The sequence below is a fragment of the Leguminivora glycinivorella genome, chromosome 1, assembly GCF_023078275.1.
Source record: "Leguminivora glycinivorella isolate SPB_JAAS2020 chromosome 1, LegGlyc_1.1, whole genome shotgun sequence".
NCBI classification, from domain to species: domain Eukaryota; kingdom Metazoa; phylum Arthropoda; class Insecta; order Lepidoptera; family Tortricidae; genus Leguminivora; species Leguminivora glycinivorella.
In genome coordinates this window covers 35,842,658-35,870,654 of record NC_062971.1, presented here as the reverse complement: position 1 = coordinate 35,870,654, position 27,997 = coordinate 35,842,658, and the positions used below count along the sequence as shown (strand labels likewise).

General features: G+C 40.4%; 1 protein-coding gene and 1 long non-coding RNA gene across 2 annotated transcripts; one reads left to right on the top strand and one right to left on the bottom strand.

Annotated features, from left to right (window-relative positions):
* Positions 1-14: 14 nt before the first annotated feature.
* LOC125226484 (polyphosphoinositide phosphatase) lies at positions 15-27,761 on the bottom strand. Its single transcript, XM_048130473.1, has 15 exons — positions 27,540-27,761; positions 27,041-27,251; positions 26,243-26,666; positions 25,556-25,700; positions 24,039-24,217; positions 16,681-17,025; positions 15,968-16,088; positions 14,197-14,286; positions 12,839-12,972; positions 12,454-12,681; positions 5,155-5,251; positions 4,358-4,450; positions 3,458-3,600; positions 2,692-2,874; positions 15-660 (listed from the first exon to the last, which is right to left on the bottom strand). Exons 1-15 carry the CDS (start codon positions 27,612-27,614, stop codon positions 420-422), a joined length of 2,709 nt encoding a protein of 902 aa, XP_047986430.1. The 5' UTR covers positions 27,615-27,761; the 3' UTR covers positions 15-419.
* LOC125226495 lies at positions 20,932-21,665 on the top strand. The gene is made up of 2 exons (XR_007177084.1): positions 20,932-21,072; positions 21,238-21,665. It is a non-coding gene; the product is annotated as an uncharacterized LOC125226495 (long non-coding RNA).
* Positions 27,762-27,997: the final 236 nt, after the last annotated feature.

Sequence of the window (27,997 nt, the reverse complement as noted above, 5' to 3'; positions counted from 1 at the left end):
AAGACTATTTTTTATGATAATTTTTTTATTTTACAAATAGGTTACCTATACATAAACATGTAACAACAGAATAAATCGTTTCATGAAATATGGCACGAATGGAATGAACAAAATCTTTCGATTGTTGAGTGACATCAATAGTAATCAATAATCAATACACTGTCCATTGTCGAAACTGTCAAGAGCTAACACTTTATTAGTTGATTTGTCACACGCATCCATTTTTTCATTCTCTCATTCGTTCCATTCGAGCCAGCTCTTGTGAATATAAACCATTTTTGCTGCAAGCAAAATACTTAGGTACGATCAGGCAGTAGGTACGCTTCTTTTCTAAAGTTGGATAATAAAACAGTGTCTGGGACAACAAAACAAATGTTATCATTACTTGAGATCAATAATTAATACAATTTTTACACAGATCATTGCGCAAACTCCACATATCTCGAGTATATATCAACAGTCTGCTGCGACACGAAAGTCTTGCCCGTGCTTCTCCTAATATAATCTCTGTACATTTCTCTAGCCCCTTTAGTCACTGTGGGGGGGATGACGTCAGCTGAACTGTCGATCGTGAACGCACTGCTCACGGTCACTGTTACTGGACTGCTGGGCTTATATTGCGGGTTCGAGCGCCGATCGAAGTTTACGTAGCGTCTGTACCTGTTGGTATAAAAAAATGTGGATGAATGAGGAGCTAATCTCAAAAGCCAATAGATGTCGCTACCGATCGACGTAGGTGCGGACTGCGGATTAAAACATGTGTTGCCAAGCCAGCGACAATAATAATGTGATGTGATTTGACAGTGACAGCAGGGGCGGCTCACTCCGCGATCCTATCGCCGCGCTACAAGTATATCCTGCCGCGAGTTCGCGGCCTACTCAAGGGTGGCGCACATTCTCACGGAATGCACGTTCGCACTTTCTATTGTTACTTTACGTCGCGAGGTTTTTTAAGCGATGTCCGCGGGTGGAATGGCTAATAATACTTAGTTAAATAGACATATTGAATAAAATGAATACCAAAAGACATTCTTATACAGATCTAATACTGATTAAGTCCCACGGAAAAGTTCAATAAGGCTTGTGATGTTGGAACCTTGAACAAAAATATATAAATACAGCGTATATACCTAGAAAGTACTCAAGACTTGAATATAATAGTATAACATTTAATGTGAGTATTAATTCGTTTGGATCCATTGGTAACCCCTCAGAGGAAAAAATTCTATAGAGAGGACAAGCCGCGCGCGGCCTGGTCGCAGATGTAGGCCCATTGGGCCTACACCGCCGCCAGTTCGCCGTCCGCTGTCATCGAGTGTACACGCGCGCTGTTCACCGACGAAAAACGAGTTTTATCCAAAATTCCGAAGTGTGCAATAATAACTTGCAAACATCGCAGTGACCTGAATAATTTCCAAGCCGATAGGATAACATTTCATAGGTAAATACTATTTATTTCCTTTTATTTCACATAAAACACGAATTCAACGTAATACTCCGAGTTGTACCATGTAACCTTACGTTTGCTTGTGCTTTAAAACGTTCATTATACATTGCGGCTACACAAGGAACATATTGTAAACAGTGTAGTGTTTTGCGCCGCAATGAACGGTGTACAAAATGATTCACTCAGTGAGACATTTTTCTCGGAAACGAGGCGAGGCGTTCCCGCTATTTATCGTTGTGTGCGTGCGCGATCGCGCTCGCTTATCGTTCGCATGTACACAACCATTGAAATGATGCGCGTGTATTGCGCAATAGGAGCGTCCAGCTACAAGTGTGTGTGGATTAGGTGTGTGCGTGCATTATCTTTACAATTACTGGTGCTTTGTGTGGGTTGCGCAGACCTTGCGACAGGCGTATTCTATACAAATCGCCCGGTATGACCTATCTCCCGAAATCTGTGGGTAACCCTATCACCGGACGCCGCGCACGTGCGGCTCGTTTCTTTGTAAGAATGTTGTAGGTATTTAAAAAGGCGGCATTTCGGAAACATCAAAGCAGTGGGCCTTCTGTACTTGTACTATTATATATTCTGTGGTGACAGTAAGGGATGGCGTCACTTGGCGTGATAAAATGTTAGCTTGTTTTTTTTACTGCAACATTCTTGATATATAGCAAAATTAATTTTGCTCTTAAAAATTAAACAGAATTGGGCGCTTAGACAATGTATGGTATTTATCTCTTTCTATCGTTTTGATAAATAGAGAAAACTGACAGCCGACGTCCACTAGTAGGCTCGCCGCGCCGAGTCGAATCTCATTAATTCGCTTTCTGCATTAATTATGAATCGTGAAACTGCGTCTATTAGCAGAGATCGGAATTTTGTGCGTCATCTCTAAATACTAAAAGTCGTTAAAATGACGTAAGTCACTAAGAATGTCGCAAATCCGTCCGATCTCTGTCTATTAGCGACGCGACGAATCGAATTCACCGTTCATAGTAAATCTGTGGACTCGATTCGACGTAAGTGGACGCCAGGCCGGGCTTAACCCCTCGTATGTTTAGACATGGATCCGTGCGTGGGAATTTTAATCTATCGCTTTAAATGTCAAGGTCACTATTTCAATGACCAAAATTGACAGGCCGCATACGAGGGGTTAATAGGACACGTGGAGTATTGACATCTCGTCTGTGCAGCTCTATAGAGTAGGCGTTATGAGAGCTGTATTGCCATACGATAAAACTCACACAGTCATGTCGGGCTTGCTGGGGTCCTTGAGCGCGAGTCTGTTCCGGCGCTGCACGGCCACGAAGGGCGCGCGCGGGGCGGGCGCGGGCGCGGGGGCGGCGGCGGGCGCGGGCGCGGGGCGCGGCGCGCGCGCGCCCAGCGAGCTGGCCAACTCGTCGTCAGTAGAGGACGCACTGTCTGAACTGAAAAGAAAACAACAAAGAGCAAAATAAAAAGTATTGCAATACTGACTCGCTAGAATTGTTAGAAGCCGCGGAGGCTCGACCGCTGAGCCCAGGGTTGGTACCGGTTCTGGTCACAGCGAGTGTCGAGAGTCGAGAGTGGAGTATACCCTTTAAATTGCTACTAATAATAAAGAATCTCAAACTAAAATCTTTGATAACGAACCAAGAAACGAAGCACAAGTAAGTATGTTAAGTTGGAGTCCGTTAATGTCTTTTGTGTTGTACACATAAAAGTGAGTAATTTATAATTTTACTAACTCGCTAGAATTGTTAGAAGCCGTGGAGCTCGACCACTGGGCCCAGGGTTTGTACTGGTTCTGGAATCAACGCGTCCTCTCACGACGAAAAGACTGAAGCTCTCGAACTACAAATGTTGAGTATACTATTCTGCTCACTCAAATTTTTTATTTTAAAATAATAATAAAGAATCTCGAACTAAAGTCTTGGATAACGAACAAAAAAACGAAGTGCAAGTATGTTGAGTCAGAGGTTCGTTTATGTCTTTTGTGCTGTACATATAAAAGTGTGTAATTTTACTAACTCGCTAGAATTGTTAGACGCGGTGGAGGCACGGCCACTTAGGCCGGGGTTAGTACTCGTTCTGGTCACAGCGCGACCTCTCACGACGAAGGGACTGAAGCTCTCCGCGAATGTTGGTGTTAGGTCGCGTAGTGTGTGACACATCTGCAAAATGACAAATTATTTAAAAACAGAATCGCACCATAAGGTTTCCTTTTGTACCTTTTTGGTACGGAATCCTAAAAACCAGATAGCTTATTTTTTTGTTTTAGGTGCACATATTTTTAATATTCATGTTTTCGCTAGTTCTCATTTTATTATATTTTTCTACAGTATTTTTCTGTTTATCTCTTCTGTCTTGTGAACTGAATCGGAGAAACATGTACTATCAGCTGCAAAAGTGCATGGATAAATTATGAATTAATTCATTGATAAATTCGCCAGGCTAAAGCAAGTGCTGCCCTTTACAGTTTTCGTAAGTTTTCATGGGTGTACAACTGTACATGCTCAAGCATTGAAAGTAAAAAAATGTCACGTCCTGTTCCAGTGTGTTCCAGTACTACAGTTATTAGACTTATATTGAACGGGATATAGACCGTGATTACCTTTTTGATTTTTACGTACGACACTGTGAGTATAGTGTGTTTGGACAGACCATCGAGTGTGAATGCGACCAGTGGTAACGCTGAAAGTGAACGCATCCGACGCGCGCGAAGGAGGGTAGATCACGCGCTGTCTACGCAACTTTGACATCCATCCGCCTTCGTCAGTTTTCCGTGATGATGATGCATGCAACTGCGTCAAAATATCGGGAGCTCGACAAAAATCAAAAAGGTAATCACGGTCTATATTCCGGTCAATATAAGTCTAATGAAAATAGCCGTGAATCTTTCAAAACTCTTACTACAGTTATCTCTCTCACCTTGAACTCGTAGCACTCTGCAAACACCGTATACTCGAAGGGCCGGTTATAGTCGTGATACGTATCCACCATCTCCAGAGCCCCAGCGTCACCCTTAGAAAGAAAATACTAGTAAGGTCAGTGCGGGCAAGACCGGCATACTTTATTTGAAATAAAGTTTGAGTGGATAAAACTAGACTATTAAAGTAGTCTGGAGTGATCCGCATGGTCCTATGGGCTAGCAAATTTTATATTCTACACAGCTTTTATAATACTTTGGTGAATTAAAGTAAACTTATGTGATAAAAATCACTTTTTTTAAGGCTCGGCGGACGAAAAGACCGTCTAGTGCTCGTTGTCACGTAATTTCATATGGAAATAAGTATCAAAATCATGTCCATTATTATATTCTGTAATAACAGGGAGTAATGTGATAGATATTAAAACAAATAACGTTGATATTTTCAACATATCAGCATTTTTCTATTTATAAGGCAAGACCGTCATATGTCCCGTAAATGAGGTTGATAACCTTCTTTTTTCAGATCTAGACAAAAGCAAAGCCGAAACTTATAATTAAAATTAACCTACAACACCCGTTTCAACTCGACTTATTTCCTATAAAGCCTAAAAAGGTGCCTTACTCTTATATGCCGGTCTTTCCGACTAGGCACAATTTCGAAGTTACATATTTCAGGACATAAAACAATAAATTGAACGCGTTTTAAGAGCCTTAATTATACTAGACAGGAAGAACGATTATTAAATTAACACGTTACATACATAATACACAAATACAGTAAAGTTTTCACAGTTACCTGCATGCCGATGATCTCGCAGCATAGCTTCCGCATCTCGTTGGTCGGGTACGGCAAATACTTCAGTACGTCGTCGTCCCACCATTTGGTTAGTGATCTGGAACAAATTAACACTCGATATATAGTTATTTGTGTTACAAGGGGGCAAAGTTGTTGTTTAACCGCACGTGACAGTATTGATACCCGAGCAAGCGAAAGATTCCAATATTGAACCGCGAGCGTAGCGAGGGATTCAAAAAGTGGAATCTTGAGCGATGCGAGGGTTTCAAGGCACGTAGGCTAAACAAACTTTGCCACCGAGTGAAACACAAAATTTTTCACCACACCAACAAAATATTGACTATAAAACATGAAACTAAATTAAATCTATCAATTTATTCAATATTTATGATTCAAAATCATACCAGCTAGGTAAATTCTACCGGCCAGCTCAACATGTCAAGTTAAAATTTGTATGAAATTACTTTGCACTCTTGTGGATAAAATGCAATTTTGCTATCTGTTTTCGAATAGCAAAGGAAGCCTTTAGTAGAGGAGTTGTACGAGCATTTGTATGGGAGGGGTCATAATAATTCCCACAGAACCAAAGTTTGGTTTTTTTAGTTCTTTGTGTGTGTCTATTTGACATACTGAAAATATAGTAAAATATATTTATGCAAAATGCGTTTTTTCGACCGCCAAAATTTGTATGAAAAATTACTATAAAAGAAAATCATAAAATTTATAAATCGTCTCTGGTATCAACTTATGGGGAATTAGGAGGCAAAAAAAATTATAGCGTCGATGTTTAGCAAAAATATAACAATTTTTCACTATTTTGATAAATTAAAAACTGATAAAAATCATCAATTTTATGAAGGGAAGTGATTGAAACATAAATTTGAGCAATGTAATTTTTTTCATATTAGGTACCAACACCGTGGTAAATACGGGTACGATCCGCCTGGTGATAAGCAGTCACGGTAGCCTATGACGCCTGCCACTCTAGAGTCTCCACATGCGCGTTGCTGGCCCTTTAGGGTACCTTTCCACTAGAGAGGCGCTACGTGGACCACTGTATCGTGACACAATCGGCTTTAAGTTCGTAATGTACATGTCAAGTATGACGTAGTCTGGTCCGACCACTTTCCCCTCATATTAGAATGTAATATAGGTATATTAACCCCTAGATTAACTGCTGCACCGCTTAAAATCACTAACTGCGCATTATGGGGGGAGAGAACAAATGAACAGATTGCGATGTACACAAAAGAATGTCATAACAGGTTAAGAAATATTAATTTTCCTACCAATTTCATTAATTGTGGTGACAAATGTTGTAGTGACCCTGGTCATAAAATAATTTTGGATAACATGTACCGAGACATTGTGACGGCGCTTAGCCAGTCTGCCATAGTCAGTAAGGAAAATGTAAGACATAATAAAAGTAACAAACATCGTATAGTCGGTTGGAATAGGCACGTGAAGGACGCTCACTGGCGGGCGAGACAAGCATTTATTGAATGGGTGTCTAATGGCAAACCTTTGGTGGGCACTGAATATACTAACATGTGTGAAAGTAATCGTATATTTAAGAGCGTTATAACATTTCGGCGTCGGGCGAAATTAGGTATTTTACCCGCCGCGCGAGCCCAATATGCCGACCCTTTCTAGCACGTCTTATCACTCGCTCGCACTACAATAATGGACAAAACAATCTTGATCCTTTCTATGGAATTTTGATAACAACCACAATCTACTATCTCGATATAAACTTTTGGTTTCTAATAAACATTATTTTGTACGAAAATACGAGAATATAGCGCGAAATAATATCAATTATGTTATAATTTATTTAAAAAATTAAAGTAATAATTATAAAAGTAGACCCCATCCCAAATATTTGCTTTTGTTATATGATAAGTATTAGAGTAAAGTATATATTAATATGATGATAAAATAAGACAAATACAATTCTAATTACTTCAAGGTGGTGCTCAGGGTCTGATGATGGAGCCAGATGGTGGTTACCAATACTAATGAACAATATGACTATACAACTTCGTGGTTTACATGTCATTCTAGCATTTTCACTTTCACATTTCAAGTGCATATACCACGAGTATAGGTTTTCGGGTGTGCTGATTTAAAAATTAATGACCGATTTGGAATCTGACATTGCTGACTGTCACTTTGACACAAAAGTCGTCATGGGTGTCGTAAAATAGGTTTTAGGGGGTGCCGATTCCAAAATTAATGACCAATGTGGAATCTGACATTGCTGACTGTCACTTTGACGCAAAAGTCGTCATGGGTGACGTCAAATAGGTTTGCGGGGGTGCTGATTCCAAAATTAATGAACAATGTGGAATCTGACATTGCTGACTGTCACTTTGACACAAAAGTCGTCATGGGTGTCGTAAAATTGGTTTTAGGGGGTGCTGATTCCAAAATTAATGACCAATGTGGAATCTAACATTGCTGACTGCCACTTTGACACAAAAGTCATCATGGGTGTCGTAAAATAGGTTTTAGGGGGTGCTGATTCCAAAAATAATGACCAATGTGGAATCTAACATTGCTGACTGTCACTTTGACACAAAAGTCGTCATGGGTGTCGTCAAATAGGTTTCCGGAGGTGCTGATTTGAAAATAATGACCGATTTGGAATCTTGACATTGCTGACTGTCACTTTGACACAAAAGTCGTCATGGGTGTCGTCAAAAAGGTTTCCGGGGGTGCTGATTCCAAAATTAACGACTATTTTGGAATCTCACAGTGCTAATTGTCATTTTGACACAAAAGGAATCATGGGTGTAGTCAAATAGTTTTTAGGGGTACTGATTCCAAAATTAATGAAATGATTTAAAAAGTAATGACCGATTTGGAACCTGACATTGCACAGTACCCCTGGAAACCTATTTGATGACACCCATAACGACTTTTATGTCAAAGTGACAGTCAGCAATGTCAGATTCCAAATTGATCATTAATATTGAGATCAGTACCCATGAAAACCTATTTGAAGACACCCATGATCACTTTTGTGTCAAAGTGACAGTCAACAGTGTCAGATTCCAAATTGGTCACTAGTTTTCAAACACCTCCGGATACTTATTTGACGACACCCATGACGACTTTTGTGTCAAAGTGACAGTCAGCAATGTCAGATTCTAAATTGGTCACTAATTTTGGAATCAGCACCCCCTAAAACCTATTTTACGACACCCATGACGACTTTTGTGTCAAAGTGACAGTCAGCAATGTCAGATTGAACATTGGTCATTAATTTTGGAATCAGCACCCCCTAAAACCTATTTTATGACACCCATGACGACTTTTGTGTCAGAGTGACAGTCAGCAATGTCAGATTGAACATTGGTCATTAATTTTGGAATCAGCACCCCCTAAAACCTATTTTATGACACCCATGACGACTTTTGTGTCAAAGTGACAGTCAGCAATGTCAGATTCCACATTGGTCATTATTTTGGAATCAGCACCCCCTAAAACCTATTTTACGACACCCATGACGACTTTTGTGTCAAAGTGACAGTCAGCAATGTCAGATTCCAAATTGGTCATTAATTTTGGAATCAGCACCCCTAAAACCTATTTTACGACACCCATGACGACTTTTGTGTCAGAGTGACAGTCAGCAATGTCAGATTGAACATTGGTCATTAATTTTGGAATCAGCACCTCCTAAAACCTATTTTACGACACCCATGACGACTTTTGTGTCAAAGTGACAGTCAGCAATGTCAGATTCCACATTGGTCATTAATTTTGGAATCAGCACCCCCTAAAACCTATTTTACGACACCCATGACGACTTTTGTGTCAAAGTGACAGTCAGCAATGTCAGATTCCAAATTGGTCATTCATTTTGTAATCAGCACCCCCTAAAACCTATTTTACGACACCCATGACGACTTTTGTGTCAGAGTGACAATCAGCAATGTCAGATTGAACATTGGTCATTAATTTTGGAATCAGCACCCCCTAAAACCTATTTTACGACACCCATGACGACTTTTGTGTCAAAGTGACAGTCAGCAATGTCAGATTCCACATTGGTCATTAATTTTGGAATCAGCACCCCCTAAAACCTATTTTACAACACCCATGATGACTTTTGTATCAAAGTGACAGTCAGCAATCTGAGGTACTACATATTCGTAATCTGAAAGTAATCAAGTCAATAATTTCAGTTATTTTGAATCGACTATGATTCCGAATTATTGGTAATAGTAATGATTGTATAGATGATTAGTGATTCCTTTACATGTAATGGTAATTTACCGTTTCACTTGATTACATTACAAGTAATCTGACACCCAGTAGTGTCAGATTACAAAGTAAAATCAAGTAATCGTGTAATCCGGAATCGATTACGATTTCCCCATCTCTGGGTTTAGTTATATGGTTCATTGGTACTGGTGACCACCATCTGGCTCCATCATCAGACCCTGAGTACCACCTCTTGTCAAAGGTCTTGTTGAGACGAACCCAACGAGCCTAAACACGAAGTCGTTTACTTACATGGTTCACTGGTACTGGTGACCACCTTCTGGCTCCATCATCAGATCCCGAGTACCATCTTGATGTGTCTTATCATCTTGACCGTATTGTAATTTTCACATTTTTATCATCACAATGTTGTAATACTTTAACATTCAAACATAACAAAGTATTACAAAAGCAAATATTTACGGATCTAGGATCAAATTCGTTGGTCGCTGTTTACACACACACAATGCGAGGATAGCCCGTGTATAAACAAGGCGTCCGACCCACACAACGATAAATATTCTCGACGTTTGCGATGAAAACTCGGAGACCAAAGCGACATACGTCTTACCTCCTCGAGCTCCGGCGCGGCACTGAAATCGCAGGCGTCCGTCGCCGGTAAAATAGCGACAGGAAGGCTAGTTTTCAAAAAATTGGCAAAAAATCATGATAAAATATTATAACGACAAATGGATAACAGCAGTTTAAGCACATTGTGCAGATTATTTATATACTAAAATAACTTCGATAACATGTAGATTTTCGGAGAAATGATCACTTGTTTCGATGTATTTTCAAGACAAAATTGAGTTCGTTTTACTTTCAATTTCTCAATTTCAAAGGATTAAATGATAAATATTGTTTAATGGGCCTAAAGTACAAGATATTAGGAATTTAAATTTACCGCATTTATGAGAGTGAGCTTATCAAATTGTACATAATAAGAGCTCCGAAATCTGTGCTTCGCGCGGTTTTTCCTAAACGAGCATCAGAAAAAAAAATCATTACTAATTGAAAACGCTTTTTCATCCATATGTTTTTTAATGAACCGACAGTTAATTAGATTTTCTAACTGAAACAAGTACTTTAACTGTCTTTTAGTATGAGTAAAGTGTACAATTTTGCCGATAAATATTGTACATTTTACAATATATCGCCTCTTTTTTGTCATAGCGCTCTTAAATGTGAGGTACCTAACTAGTAAATCGAACTATAGACCAATATCTCTTGCTACTGTTATTGCAAAGGTACTGGACGGTGTGCTTAATGTACAGTTGAGTAAAAACCTTTCGTTGCATGACAACCAGTTCGGGTTTAGGCCTGGGCTGTCAACTGAAAGCGCTATCCTGTGCCTTAAGCATACTGCCGCGTACTATGTTGATAGGAATACTCCGGTCTATGCTTGTTACCTTGATTTATCGAAAGCGTTTGATCTGGTTTCCTACGAATTGCTTTGGAAGAAACTAGAGGGAATTAACTTAGCGCCTGATCTTATAAGTATATTCAGATATTGGTATGGAAACCAGATCAACAACGTGAAATGGGCAGGTACATTGTCTGAGCCGTACAGGTTGAGGTGTGGAGTGAGACAGGGGGGATTAAGCTCACCATCACTTTTCAGCCTGTATATGAATGACCTTATTGTAGCTCTCAGCACCATGCATGCCGGCTGTCATATAGATGGGGTTAATGTGAACAATTTGAGTTATGCAGACGACATGGTGCTGTTGAGTGCGTCAGTTTGTGGCATCAGAAGGTTACTGAAGGTATGTGAGGAGTATTCTCACTCGCACGGACTTAAGTATAATGTTGAGAAAAGTCAGTACATGGTGTTTGGGGTCGAGTCTAAAATTCCGTCATTGATACCACCTATTAGACTTAACGCGGTTGCCTTAAAAGAGTATACCAGTACAAATATTTAGGTCATATAGTTAGGTCCGACCTCAAGGACGATGATGACATAGAGCGGGAACGTAGGGCCTTGTCGATCAGAGCTAATATGATTGCACGAAGATTTGCTCGGTGTTCAAATGACAGTAAAGTGACGTTGTTTAGAGCTTTTTGTACAACATTTTATACCTGCAGTCTATGGCGAAAGTTCAATCTTAAATCGTATAAGGCCCTACAAGTACAATATAATAATGCATTTAGGGCGCTGATGGGGCTGCCGCGATACTGCAGCGCATCGGGGAGTGAGGAATAACTATAGATAAGGGTTATCCTATCAGTGTGTCAATCACAGCTGCTTGACTTTTTAGTATGTGTGTTGTGTCTGTGTATTTTTATATTTTATTGTAAATTATGAGTTGTGTTACTTGAAATAAATAAAAAAAATTTTAATTTTTAATTTAATACTAATGTTATAAATGGGAAAGTGTGTGTGTCTGTTTGTTTGTCCGTTTTTCACGGCAAAATGGTGCGACGGAATTGTCGTGATTTTTTTAAGTGTAGATAGTTGAAGGGATGGAGAGTGACATAGGCTACTTTTTGACACTTTCTATAACGCGAGCGAAGCCGCGGGCAAATGCTAGTTTAACTACATACTAAAATATAAATCTTGTACGCATTAAAAGTTACCAAGTGACCGCGCCGAGGATCAAACAGGTTCTACGTGGCAAACGTCGTAACCGCTAGACTACCCGTTCACCGTGGTATTCGTCGAAAATCCTTTAGTCTTTTAAAGGAAAAATTGAAAAATTCACACCTCCGGCAGGACTCGAACCTGTGACCTTTTGCCTTGCCGGGGCCATCGCGCTTACCAACTGCGCCACGGAGGCCTGCTGGATGTGTGCGAATTTATCCATGCCTTCCCTCAATTCCCAACCGCCTTAGGGTGGCGTTAGGGAGTCCTGCCGGAGGTGTGAATTTTTCCATTTTTCCTTTAATTTAAAAATATGTAATATCGCTCGCAGACGTTTCTGCATAATAAAAACAAATCCTTTAGTCTTTTCCAGCAATTTTTTTTCTCGTTCGGGAAAAGTTCAAAATGGCGCCCTAAGATCAGTAAATATGAATGTAGTATTTTACCTGTTCCTCGGTATATAAACCACAGCCTCCGGATGGTGCAAACAGTGGTCCCCCGGGAACTCCCACACGGCGGGCTTCCCGGGCTCCGGAACAAAGAGTCCCAGGAACAGATTCATGGTGTTTTGTTTCTCAGCGTCGGAGAAGGTGTTTGAGTAGTAGCGGCTCAGGGTCTGCATTATGTCGTTGCCGTGGGACGCCCAGGGAGCTGTTTTGCGGTAGGTTTTGATTCTGAAATTATAAAAATATTGTATATGTTGTTGTTGTTGTTGTTGTTGAATGTCCTAAAGCACCCCATAGATAAAGATAGATAAAAGAGCTACGGCCGGCGGAAATAATCAGGTGATATCCTCCCGTGTCATACTTTGTCAGATGATTGTTATGGTACCTGTGGACGAGCTGTGAGCCGCCATACTGCAACGCGAGCGTGTCTCCGTGGTCTTCATACAACCCTTCTAGCAGCCGCGCGCAGTCTGAGTCGAATTCCACCACGGGCGACCCGATCAAGCCCAAAGCGTATAGCTAAAAAATAAAAATAAATATCATACGGTAAGGTTCTATCTTCTAGAATACACTCGTGTGGAAATATTTTTATTTGTGTTATTTCATGTGTAAATAGTTTCTACGGGTGATTTTGTAAGTAGACAAATTTTGCATAGCGACTTTTGGGGTCATAATGAACTACTTTCAATACAGGATCAATGCTGAAACCGCGAAAAAAAATTTGGCTGTCTTATAAAAATAAATAAAAATAAAATATCATTTATTTCAGACCTTGAGCCCATATTAAAATACAACACATAACACAAATTAAACTAATATGAAATGTAAAATTAAAATTAAATTAAATTAGTAGAAAAATGAAAACAAAATAAATGAAAAATAAATTAAAATGTCTACTGAATCACAGTTATATTTACATTTATGCTATTTGGCCCATATATGGGAGACTGGTGCATGTACTGACAACCAGTGTCCCATAAATGGACCGTCAATCCTGTCAGCGATGACTGCCAGCAGGGCCTTGCTGCTGGCGCGCACGCGGCGCGCTGCGGAGGTCGCTCTCTTGCGCATGGTGGCGTAAAAACAATCCACACGCGCGTTATAGAAATGAGCGGTATCACGTCAGCCAATTTTGTTTTTTCGATTTCAGTATTGCTTCCATACCATAATAAAAGTTGTTCATTATGACCTCAAGAGTCTCTATCCTCCTACGTTCCCGCGTACTTGTACAAATACCTACAAATTAAATTCGAGTTTTTAGCGTTCCGTACCCAAAAAGGTACAAAAGGAACCCCTATGGCGCCGCTCTGTCCGTCTGTCTGTCTGTCACATTATTAAATATCTCGAAAACTACTTATGCTATCGCTTTGAAATTTTGAATACTTATGAACATTATAACCTCTATAAATTGAAAGTATTATTAACTCTTAGGGCCACTGGCAACAACGAAAATGGAGGATTAACCCACCATTTTATATGTAATTTGACAGATGACATATAAAAGAAAGTACCAAATTCAAAATCGGAAAAATTGGCCTGGGACTTACGAGGCTATGGAAATTCAAAAACACCCTATCTATTTTACGGATTAAACTGAAATATCATTCACAGGCGAAAAAAAAACAAAAGCTTCCAGAGTCCAGAAACTACACTATTTGTAAGCGCGATAGGGACGGCCAGGTGTTTTTATCATTTATCGCGCGACCATACTTGCCTGCCTGAACTGTAAAACCATGTACACACCTGGTGAGCGAGCACGACTTTGCCGATGGCGAACTGCGCCGTGTTGGTGCGGTCGAGGCAGTCCACACAGTTGACGCGCACTATGCCCGTCTGCAACACACGATACATGTGTTAAGTAAACGTAAAGGTAGCATATCCGCATTTTGAAAAAATGGAGCAAATTGTCCTGTTCTGTATTAAATGTACACTTTGACACCACTTACAGCATCTATAACGGGCCACACTGCACAGCCATTCGTTTCCAGTCGGCCTTCCTTTAGTCTCCCGTCCCGCTTAGGAACATACAGCGCCGGCCCGTGCACTCGATCAGGGTAGAGCGAGTTTGAGTTTCGGCGCCCTTGGGAAGAAGTCTTACGATGCAGATAAAAATACCGCGAACGTAGCGAGCGAATTTTTTTCATAGTAATGTCGTAGTTTGAAGATTAACGCAATACAGAATTTATGGATTTCATAATACAGAGCTGAGTACGAAAGGGACAAGAGTTGAACTTTCTCAGTCGCAGACTTGAAATGAAAACGCGAGCGCTGCTAGCGCGGAATTTTCCCTAAGTAACTAAAAGAGAACTGATAGAAATAGTAAGCGCGAGCGAAGCGAGCGCGATTTTTTTTCCTGTTGGCGCAATTCTCAACCCGCTAGCAGGGAAGCAGCGAGCGTTCAAGCTTTGATCAACTGCAGAACTGCGGTCTTTGGCATATTTTGGGTTGTTTTGACTTCACTGGGCGCCTATTTTCCCGACTTTTAGGCCTTATATTTCGCCACCACTATTATTTTTATAATACTAAGAATTAGAAGACATGAACTGCGAACTCGATCGTCACCGTCCCACCCATTTCAGTATTTTGCCACTAAATGCCCTTCGGGATCTTAGTCCTTTGAAGTTCGCTCATCATCTCCTGTGACTCACAAAATTGCGCCTCTCTGAGACGTTTTGCGCCTTTGGCTTTATGAGGAACTCCGCTTTGGACTATCGGATAGACTCATATTTTTGCATTTGGATAACGACGTAACTTTGTCGTTGGGCCGCACAACAATGTGGTTAGTCAAGGGCTAGAATCCTCCTTTCACGGCGCCCTTATGAATGTTGGCAATGCGGTACAACTTTCCACTTAAGAGGATACGGTAGCGAAAATGCTAAAATGGAAAGGAGCCCCCCTTTCAACTTGGGAATTTTAGTTAAATATACAAGTGTTATTAACTAGATTTATCGAAAAAAGGAACATACGTAGTACCTACACAACCACACTGCCGCCTTTTAGGCGCGGCCCACATACAGGCGACGCACGTCGTAAGACGGGGAACGGACGCCCGCGTCGCTTGAGGCGCGCGCCGCGTAGCTTGGGGCGCGTCTTAAGTCGTTCGTCGTTCCTATACAAAATGTACTAAGGAGACGTTTTTTAAATTACACTCGAGCGGCGCGGCGCGGGTGTCCGTTCCCCGTCTTACGACTTGCGTCGCCTGAGTGTGGGTTGCCGCGTATAGAATCACGTTAGCCGTGCGCACTAGTGTTCCTTATTGGCCTCCCGATCCACCCGTACCCTACACTGTAGCCATCTATAGCTATGTTACCTGTAGCCGGCCCCACTGGTATCCGAGCACACCGCTATCGTCGCCTTCGGCCTCGTCCAGGCCTCGCGCTCCGCTCAGGAACACACCCAGTCCACTTCACTGCCTCTAACAGAGCCACGTCACCTGTAGCCGGTAGCACTAGTGCTCCTTGTTCCCTCCCGATCCACTCGTAGCCCGCACTGTAGCCATCTATAGCTATGTCACCTGCAGCCGACCCCGCTGGTGTCCGGGCACGCCTCCCTCGTCGCCTTCGTCGTCCAGGCCTCGCGCTCCGCTCAGGAACACACCCGTGCGTCGGACTGCCGCCCGCGCGAATAACGCTAACCTGGTAATGTTACCCTTTATTACAATGTGCCCATTTTCAGATTTGGGACCCCCCAATTAGACAAAAATTATTTCACTGTCAGTTTTGTGACGATAATTAAGCACGAAATTTCAATAAAAACATTTTTTTTTTTGCATTAATGACATAAACTTTAAGTGATAATCTACATTCAGAATCTGAAACAACTAATTTTTTATACAGATTTTATGCTTAATTGTCGCCACAAAACTGATAAGAGTTAATTTTTGTTCACAACTTACGCTGATTTACCCAAAGTCTGAAAATACCCATGTGCATTGTTACTTTGAATAAAAAGTTAAAAGTTTGAATGAAAAGTTAAGTGCTTATTATATTTGAATAAAGAATATTTTGACTTTACTTTTGAATGTACAATGAGATGTACATTTTAGTTTGGAATTTTCAATTTTCATGTAAATGAATACATACAGTAGCATTTCTTTTGTCTCTAAAATTTTTTGAACAAATGAAACTCAACTCAATTTAAAACGCAATTACTATAAAAAAATCTCTCTATGATTATTGATAAGTAAAAACTGTATTTTATTATATATTTTTGAGTTAATTTACTCACTTATCCAAAACCCTCGCATCAGCCCCCTTGTTCATCCTCGCCATGTCCAAATGGAAGTACTGAACGCCATGCTCCGGCGGCAAAAACTGGTTCAAATACTTCACAGCATTACTGATAACGTCCGTCAACAACGACTCGTGGCGTTTCTTCTCTCTCTTTTTCACCAGGTTGAGAATCATGATAGGGGATCCGTATCTCCTCATGAGGTTGTTGAAGTGTTTTGCTGGTATTTCTGCGAAGGGGTCGCTGAGGTCGATGGAGATTTGGGGCTTGGGCACCATTTTGGAGATGTCCTGGGACCAGTAGCTGGGGATCGAGCCTCGCATTTGGACAAAGGAGCTGAAGCTGGAATAAGAAATTAATTGGTAGTATTTTGTGCGATAGGTACATAATAGGTTCTTAGGTTACAGGGGCCGACATCACGAAACGTAACGAGTTGTTTTGTCCCTAGCTTCGGAGGTCTTTGAGAGGTCGGCGTTAAATCCATAAAAAAATCTGGGTCTCACAACAAACGTGTCGTTTACGAGGTCCAAGCTTCTTTGAAGTCTCCGCCCTTGCCTCTGCTGGATAACACAAAGAGACCCTGAAATCCAGAGTTAATCCAAAAGGAGATTGTAAAGTGATGTATTTAATTCAAAATAATGGTAGGTAAAGTAAAAAAAACGCGTCATTTGGCTTACCTGCCATTGGGGAATTAGGACACCATAGAATCATGTACGATCTGCTCAGTTTCCACTTCGTTAGCCACATCACCGAGCATGTTGCCCCTCGCTTTAGAAACCTAGTTCCGGCTTATCTGTTACTACTCCTGGCTACCAGATGTCATGGTAGACTTTTCCCAGCCCGGCAAGGGGGAAAGTATGGGAAAGCACCAGACAATAAATTTACACAAAATGAGTCTTAAAACTTTGGCGGATCGTCCGCCACGAAAAAGAAGCAAAAAAAGGTACTTAATAAGGTGCACTACGATTTCCTCAAGATTTCAGGTCTCTAATAGGGTGGAAAGAAAACGGTTAGATTGTGACACACGGTTTATTCGTCTATATGGACACAAAGCAAGTTATAGCCAGTAAATCATTATTCTAAGCTTAAGCTAGCACCTTAATATGTATTGCCAGACGGTAGAGCTGGGCCGTGCAATAGTTCAAATTCTAAATGATTTACAAGCGTGCCTAAGTTCTGTTAGTCCCTAGTTATCAGTGCCAACATAGATAATAGGAATTCTTCTTAACTAAACTAAGTGATCTTGCCTTCCAGGAAGAAAGAAAATGACACCAACCTTCAAGCCAGAAGTTACCGCTAATACAATGTGTAAGCCCTCCTTCTGCGAGCTGAAGCTGGTCGCCCCAGGCGCTGTGACACAATGAAGCACCACCGCAACCGACGCATCAGCAAGTTGAGAGCATCTTCTTCGCCTGGATAGGCTCGACCCCGGAAGCAAGCTATCGCACCATTCGACGCTTGTGGTAAAATTGGAGTTGCCGGACAAACCGGCCCCCTTTATAAAGAAGACATTACTTGAATGTCTGTATAACCAGTATAACCTGGAGTAGGCCTAAACACAGATTTAGTTGTAATTGTAATTGTTAATATAGTTTTAATTCCCAGTCAGCTGAAAAGGAAAACAAGACATCATTAGAAAAGTGAATGTGGTCTAACCTATTAAATGTGGACAATTACTATTCTGATTTCCTTACCAGCTGGAACTTGAGAGAGCTCATTTTCTCAGCTCTGACGACCCTTCCCTCCACATAGTCCACCAGAAGACTGGAAATAGACACACGTGGTCAAATTAAACTGAGGCAAGGATCAATAATGTGATCAACCTGATACACCCATAATATTCTACTTACAATTCATGGTGGGAAAATATTCCTCCAGAATGCCCTTAGGCTACACAAGGATTGACCGCCAGCACTCCATCAATCTGATCACTTTTTGGATCGAAGATGAAACTCGATAAATAAAAGCAGGCACTGGAGGCCTGAACAGGACCGGAGACAGCTAGCAAGTGCAGGAAATGATCTCAGGAGCCCTAACGACCTTGAGAGGCTTGGGGATAACATCTAAAATGACCACCTCAGCAGTCCTCTGCAGAAATAAATTTCAACCAACTGAAAATCCTAGTGCACAAAATTCCATATAATTTTCCAACAATAAAGTGACTATTTTCTGATTTATTAATTACATTTAAATTGTTAATTCTAAATAATTAAATATTGTGAAAATCGTGCATATTTGTATTCTGGCAACACCCTTTGTTGACAGCTGATTCTGATTGGATAATCGAACTGTCATCCAGTATCGATCCAGTTGCTAGATCACATAAAGGCTTTGCTATGCGCAAAAAGTAATTACGTTCGGGACAAATTTAAAACTGCCGTTGTTAAATTGTTAAGCTAAAATGTGCAATGTCACAATACCCCTCTCCCTGCTGTAGCGTTTTACCAAGGGTAAAACGCTCGCTGTCCTCAGCGACTAAACTAACAATGTGTCACAAAAGAAATGTAAAAATAAGAAAAGAAACGAACACACCTCGACCATACCGAGTATGGGAGAAACACACAAAAGTAAACCTGTGATGCCGCAGGTTACGAAATATTGCCAAAAGAAATGCCAAAACTTACAACCTCACAAAACCATACCAAAAAAACCATCTCTCTAAAACATCCTTAAATTTTGAATTTTATAATAGTCTTTCGAACCCACGCAACACTAAAACCAGTGTGGCATCCGAACCATTCGGAAAATTCCCCACTGCCAAATGAACCAACAAACCAGTAACCATCCCTTGGTTTTACCAGCACAACTTCACAGTTGCGCTGGAAAAACGCAAAACCAACCGCCAGGACCGATGATCAGCATTCTTAAAACATCTCCGCTAGACCGGGCAACATAAAATCAAAAAAAAAAATGATTCCCACTTCCAAGTTTACACGTCATAAACTTGAGAAGCTCATAATTCAATTCCAAATAAAATTCCAATCCGAAAATAATTATAAATCCATAATCCAAAATAAACGTGACAGTTTACTAACAAAAAACCCATTTCCGACATGCGGTTGAATTGGAAACATTGTGCTGTTTCCAACTCTTCCGTAAACGTAACAAAAAAAACCATAACAAACTGTCACGCACCTTCGAGTTGGTGCAACAAAAGACTCCCACCCAACTCTCCGGATCACAAAATCCTACACAACTCTGAGGTTGCAACATGCCCGAGACCTCCACCGTTTAGTTGAGACTCTCCAAAAAATATGTATCGCACGCCAGGCATGATTGGCGGCGATACCCCAAAAACCCGTGCGCCACCCCACCGCCTCCATGGCATGGGAAAATCCACACAGAACACACAATGTACCCACCAGCGAGTACCCGATCGACACCACAAAAGGCAAGAACCCGGTACGGAGCGCATCCAAAAGGGGATGCAAGAAGTAGACAGTGCAACCGCGCCCTGCCATACCTCACCACTCCTGGGTGTGGACCTCCTGTCGACCCCAAAATCGCGCCAACACGACGCTCGGGTGTGGTAAGCACCCGCAAAAACTCCATCCGAGAAAACAGGCCGTATCAAGGATCGCTCAAACGTAAAATGAACCAGATTGTGTCGCCCCTTTCATACTTCACGCATTTCAGAGAACTGTTCCAGGAACCCTTTCATCCCTCACGCAAAACAAAATAGTAGTGAAAACAGACTTTGCTGTTCACCACGTTCCATACATAAAGTCGTGATTGAATATTTATACCACAATATTCAACACTTCAAACGAAACAACCAAAGAGTGACACGATATGGCGTAAGCGAGGGCGTTAACTCTGGCGGCAAGGTGAAAGCACAAAAAAAAACCCGGACCTTGCGTCCAGAGAAAACCTCCACCTCAACTTACCCAATAACAATCTCTAAATCCTTGAATACGCCACAAAACCAAATCCAAGTTTTCACAAAAACAAACGCCCTTAAATGAATCTGCACGTTTCGAAACGTTTAAGTTTAAAACTGGCGCTAAAACCACGTCGTAACTCAAAATAAATCCAAACATAAAACAGAAATACCAACATCACAAAACGAGCGTTTATTTAACCGCTCAAGTTACGACTCAAACTTGGAACAAAAAACACGCATCCGAACGTACCCATCGTTGAACTTATTCTGTCTGTGGTCTGTGCCTTTAAAAAAAACTAAATGTCAACAAAATATTCATCGTTACCTACAAAATTCTAATATCTGCTGCTTTTATTGCTACAAATTAATAAAACAACACTTAATTCAACTACAAAATCATGGAAAACTAACATAAGTGTGATAAACGTTCGATAATCTAAAGGAATGACTAAAATTTATTCAGAAAATGCTAATTGGAATGCAAATAATTCTACTACTAACAGCAGGTAAATATCTCGAATAATAAGGAAAGGGAGTTGTCCTTTATCCTCCTCTTTTCCCTCACACTCCAAATTAAATGACAAACAGCAAAAAATTGTCTTCTAAACATTCTATTTAAATGACTTAAACATGTACATTATTGTTACTAAATTCCATTGAATTTGTTTCAGATTATTAGAAACTGTCTACCTCTTAAGAAATATTCACCTCTAAAGCAACTAGGCACCTAGCAACAGCTACAACTAGACCACAGACTACAAAAGAAAACCAAAACATGAACATCAGAGGAACTCGGGTACTGATAATGTGCTGAAAAGCACAACTCCCAACAGAAACCTTCCATTTGCATGGAGAACAACACAATCCACTTCGCCGGCAACCAACAACAATGCAGCTGCCGGACACTCAAAAATTCAAGCCTTACCGGCACTGCACTTCCAACCCTTACCGGTGTCGTCCCCGACTGAATTCACCTGTATAAGTTCAACGGGCACAAAAGTGAAATTGCCACTGAAGACGCCATTGTATAAGTTCAAAACTCAAAGTATTAAGTATGTTGGCAACTGACTTACAATAAATATATATTCTTACAATGATATACCAAGTGTTTTATTTGTTTTCAACCTTTTCAGATAAATGTAAGTATATTTCCTTTCTTAAATGATTTTCATCAAATGCAGTGAAAACAAAGTGAAATGTAAGTATTAGTGAGCAAACAATTTTTCAATTGTATGAAGTAAAAATTTCTAATACAAATGTTCCTGTTCCAATGTATGTATGTAAACACTCTTAAATTGCAAAGCGTTCCAAAGCTAAATGGTAAGTATCTGTTCAAAAGAATGTTAAATTTGTTCACACAATTTTTAAACTACTGAATTGTTAAGTTACACAAATATACACTGTAATTTACTCAATTTTAGTTGATAATTTAAAAGGTATTTAGTATGGCTTTAATAATGAAAATTTTGATTTAAACCACTCACAATGTCAGTTACCCCTAATGTATACAATGCCTTTAAATGGAAAACTCAAAAGCTTCCAACAACTTGCCCTTAACTTAATGTCAAAACGTCACAACTCAATGGTGATACTCTCAAAATATAATACTCAAATGTTACTTCAAAATTCCAGGTCAAACAGCAAAATAAATCCTAAAATAATGTCTTTTAAATATTCTACACAATAATCTAGGTCACAGCCTTTAAATTTCTAAATACATGCCACAAAAAGTAACTAAATAGTGCTTTTTAGTTTGACACCTTCCTTCTTGAAGAAAATGTCAGCACAAAATCAAAACTTCAACAGAAGGTTCAAGCATGTGAATAATTCTAAGCTTTGCAAGCCAATATCAAGTTTGTGCAGCAAAAATGGGCAAAATAACAATGTAAGCAAGCTGAAGCTGCACCCAAGTGATAATGAAATGTGCACAATCAAGACACAAGCTCAAAATGAAACTCAAACGTAAGTATGAACACAACTTTCACTATCTCTATGTATGGCACTGAAATTTTCTGAATTCCTGAGGAAAATCTAAGCTTTTCTAAACCTGGGCGCCAATGTCATGGTAGACTTTTCCCAGCCCGGCAAGGGGGAAAGTATGGGAAAGCACCAGACAATAAATTTACACAAAATGAGTCTTAAAACTTTGGCGGATCGTCCGCCACGAAAAAGAAGCAAAAAAAGGTACTTAATAAGGTGCACTACGATTTCCTCAAGATTTCAGGTCTCTAATAGGGTGGAAAGAAAACGGTTAGATTGTGACACACGGTTTATTCGTCTATATGGACACAAAGCAAGTTATAGCCAGTAAATCATTATTCTAAGCTTAAGCTAGCACCTTAATATGTATTGCCAGACGGTAGAGCTGGGCCGTGCAATAGTTCAAATTCTAAATGATTTACAAGCGTGCCTAAGTTCTGTTAGTCCCTAGTTATCAGTGCCAACATAGATAATAGGAATTCTTCTTAACTAAACTAAGTGATCTTGCCTTCCAGGAAGAAAGAAAATGACACCAACCTTCAAGCCAGAAGTTACCGCTAATACAATGTGTAAGCCCTCCTTCTGCGAGCTGAAGCTGGTCGCCCCAGGCGCTGTGACACAATGAAGCACCACCGCAACCGACGCATCAGCAAGTTGAGAGCATCTTCTTCGCCTGGATAGGCTCGACCCCGGAAGCAAGCTATCGCACCATTCGACGCTTGTGGTAAAATTGGAGTTGCCGGACAAACCGGCCCCCTTTATAAAGAAGACATTACTTGAATGTCTGTATAACCAGTATAACCTGGAGTAGGCCTAAACACAGATTTAGTTGTAATTGTAATTGTTAATATAGTTTTAATTCCCAGTCAGCTGAAAAGGAAAACAAGACATCATTAGAAAAGTGAATGTGGTCTAACCTATTAAATGTGGACAATTACTATTCTGATTTCCTTACCAGCTGGAACTTGAGAGAGCTCATTTTCTCAGCTCTGACGACCCTTCCCTCCACATAGTCCACCAGAAGACTGGAAATAGACACACGTGGTCAAATTAAACTGAGGCAAGGATCAATAATGTGATCAACCTGATACACCCATAATATTCTACTTACAATTCATGGTGGGAAAATATTCCTCCAGAATGCCCTTAGGCTACACAAGGATTGACCGCCAGCACTCCATCAATCTGATCACTTTTTGGATCGAAGATGAAACTCGATAAATAAAAGCAGGCACTGGAGGCCTGAACAGGACCGGAGACAGCTAGCAAGTGCAGGAAATGATCTCAGGAGCCCTAACGACCTTGAGAGGCTTGGGGATAACATCTAAAATGACCACCTCAGCAGTCCTCTGCAGAAATAAATTTCAACCAACTGAAAATCCTAGTGCACAAAATTCCATATAATTTTCCAACAATAAAGTGACTATTTTCTGATTTATTAGAGTGTATTATTAGAGTGATAGAGACAGCACTATTGCTAGCTTATCCTTACCTGCCATTAGAGAAGGAGGACACCATAGAGTCATGAACAATTTGTTCAGTTTCCACCTCGTTAGCCACATCTCCGTGCATATTGGCCCCTCGCTTTAGAAACCTGGTGCCGGCGTATCTGTTGCTTCTTCGAGCTACGAGCGTGATGTAGACTGGACGACCGAAGATGTTGAGGTTGCTCTGCAGAATTGATTTAATTTACTATTACTAATCATTTCGTAGAACCACCGCATCAGAAACACGGAACTACGCTCCAGAACTGGAGTTGTATGTGGGCGTCAAGACCGCTAAGCTAAAGTGGGACTGGGCTGGACATGTCTGCCGCATGCACCCGGAAAGGTGGGCCAAAATTATTAGAGACTGGGACCCGCGAAACACCATAGACGGGGCAGGCCAGGGTTCAGGCAGACCAAAAGTAGATGGCGGGACGACCAGGACGCATTCTACCCAAAATGGTCGGATATCGCCGACAACAGGGTCGAGTGGAGAAAACGAGATGAGGCCTTTACCCAGCAGTGGGACACAAAAGAGGCAAATTAAAAAATACTAATCATGGTAACGGCCCTGTAATAACAAGCTAGTGTTATTACCGATGTGGACCGCAGCGCCACGGGATAAGGTGTTGTCAAATGATAAACACGAGTAGTAGGTAAAGTAATGAATTCCAATCAATCCATTTATTGTGTAAAGGTGTGCCACGTGTGTGCCTATGTCGCTGACCAAGCAATACGCGTTATGTCGCAGTAAACCATTGTGTTACTGCTCAACACGGAAATATGCCATTACAGCCCGTCGAGAATGAGCTAGGAGCGGCCGGGTTGAGCTGGAGCGAGGCCACGAGGTCACTGAAGATGGCCCGAGCTTGTGAAAGTCCTTTGCTCCGCTGGGGTGCCTTACAACAACTATTAGTCAATGTTATCTAACGACGAGCAAGCGAAGTTCGTACATTCGACTTTACACGGCTGGCAAGGGTCAAGTCCATTTCCATGCGAATTCTGAGAGGACTGTTTTATCTGGCAATGATTTAAATTGTTCTAATCAAATAAATTAGTAAAACGTGCAGTTGAGGGCATCATTAATATTGTGACGTCATTAGTGAGAATTATTAAATGACTAAAATAACTCATAATGTTGTGTTCCTGCCGGTGAGTAAGGCTGCCAGAGCTCAACGAGGGTGCGGTGTGCTGACGACGGGGGGACTAACGGAACTGATTTGTTCCGTCTATTGTCCTTTGAGTCGTCGGCAACCCGAACCCGCTTGAGAACTTGTACACTCCTTTTTGCTGTGTACTTATACTTAACACAGCAAAAGGGAGTGTACAAGTTTCTAATGGGGTGGCAACGCGCATGTGACACTCTTTGAGTTGCAGGCGTCCATAGGTTACGGTGACCGCTTTCCATCAGGCGGACCGTGTGCTCGTTTGCCACCGACGTAGTATAAATAACTCACATTCCCTGTGACTTACTGACGCGAGTTCAAGCTTCGCCGAGGCGCTTTTGAAATATGTTTTATCTTACCTGTTCAATAAAGCCATGCACGATGTAGAGAATCCAGTCGGGATGTAGCTGCGAGTGCACCGGCGACAGCAGGTGGCTGTTCCAAACGAACCTCCACTCCGGGACAGTCCGGACACCAAACTCTAAACTTGCTCTGGAGTCCGATCTGCAAAATATCAATCATGGCATGACTATTTTTTTTTTTTTTTTTTTCTTTGGCTTTTACTTTCTGCCAATTGCACAGGGTGAATTTGCCAATGTCAGCGTTGGCTTGGTGTTACCGTAGTGTTGACTTTCACACGTGAGGAGAATGACTATTGTTGGTAAAGTTTTTATTCGTTATGAAAGTATTAGTGACGTTTTCAACTATAAAGTACTCTACTGTTATTTTGAAGCTTTATGTAATATATAGCACCTTAATAAAAAAAAATGTTTTTAGTGAAAGTGATAGTTACCCATGAAGTAAAACTATGAAAATATTATTTGTGATATAATCCGTTTTAATAGCATTATTTGAATCGAAAATAAATACTTTTCTGGTGGAGCATATTACATCAGCTTTGTCAAACTTTTCATTAATTGTGTATGATTTAACAGAAAGAATTAGAAGCTTGAATTTGAAGAATGACCGAAATGTAGCTAATAAAATCAATTAGTACTTAAATTGTAGCTAAAACTTGAAAAGTTTTTAATAAAATAAATACTCACCCGGAGTTCTCATGTCTCTGCTGCAACTGCCTCTTCCAAGTCTCAAATATATCTTCATCATCATCAACTTGCTGGCAAATACACTTCTCCTCCTCACTAGAGCGCAGGTTAGACCGGTAAACTGCTGCTGTAACCGGTTCAGGGAACAAGGCCGGTGCTAGCTTCCGAGGTGGAGCCATATTCATTTGCAAAGTATGTGTTATGTCGTAACTATAACTATAGTAGAAATTCGTTGATAAGTCTATAGCGAGGAACATCTTTAAGTATCTCTGCTCATCAGGGTGCTGAGGTTTGTTACTGTCGCTTGGGATGTAGATGGTGGACGTGTCCTCGATCTTGTAAATGGAGTGGGCACCGATCATGGCTATTTTTCGTCTTTTCCGTACGAGGATGATGTAATATCCCTCTAGAAATCTGATGAAACCTTTGAATAAAAGAGATGTATTAGACAAAAACAAAAAATCTTTGATTTATCTTTATAAAAAGTAAATTAGTACTTTAAAGGTAGGCATAAAGCATTTTGATGAAGATACATGGGTGAAATCAACTTTTTGACCTTCTCAAATCTGTCCGCACATTTTAACTTAGTTGTAAAATTACACCCTTAAATAATGAATTTTATTGGTATTTTTCACTTAACCCTGTGTATTAAAACATAACTCTAACCATTAGATCCAATAAACTGAAACTTTGTTCATTAGAAGTTCGATTTCTTGGTAACTCCAGAGACATTTTGAGTAACGCCAGAAATGTCAGTCAAAAAGTTGATTTGTCCACATAGTACTGTTATAGTCTTACCAACTATCCCAAAAGCAGAGACAAGTTTGTTGAATCCGGAGGTCTTCCCGGCACGATTCCCGCAGCCAATCATGTTAAGCAGCTGGTGTATCTCCTGCTTGTTATACTCCACTTTGTCATCTATCAGAGCAAGTTCTTTGGAGTCTGTCCTGTCTATTTTCAACACCCGAAATCTAGTTTGGGTGTTGTTGGAACCTATCAGGTAGAATCTCTGGAATGTATATAAGTATGGAAATTAAGAAAATTAGTTTGATTTTGTACTTTTCAATTAAAATTTGTATGTAGGTGTTTATAACAACATGTTATAAACACCACACACACACACACACACACACACACACACAGACACACACACACACACACACACAGTAATACGCCCCATTTTTGCAATGTTTCTCCACATCACGTAGAACATGATTTATATCAAATATGATTTGTGTTGAAGAAGTAGAGGCGTTTAAACTAGTTTCTACATATTATCAAATATTTATTTACTTACCGCTTTTGTCTCATAAAGAGCTATTCTTTGTATGGAGCTAATAATTGGGTGGAACATAACGTCGGGCTTGGACATTTTTGTAATCTCAATAAATTTGGAAAACTTTGAACACTTCAGATGATATTGATTGTAAAGTGAAACTATCAATGCTATTCATTGATGTCCAGTTAAATGAATTGCTTGGTTTTGTCGGTTATCTTAAATATAATAAAAAACATTAACTTATCAGCTGTGCTGGTAAAAGTTGTAAATAATTAATTGGTAGAAATGTCAAAACTGTCAATGTCAATATTGACAACTTATAGCAAAGCAGTGTTCCAAATTGATAATGATGTAAAGTAAAGTTCTTCATTTAATAAATGAAAATTTTAAGAAAATTATGGATAATAATAAAATTTACATAAATATACAACATTTTGCTGGAATTTTGAGATGTAAGGAGCATACACTTCATACGA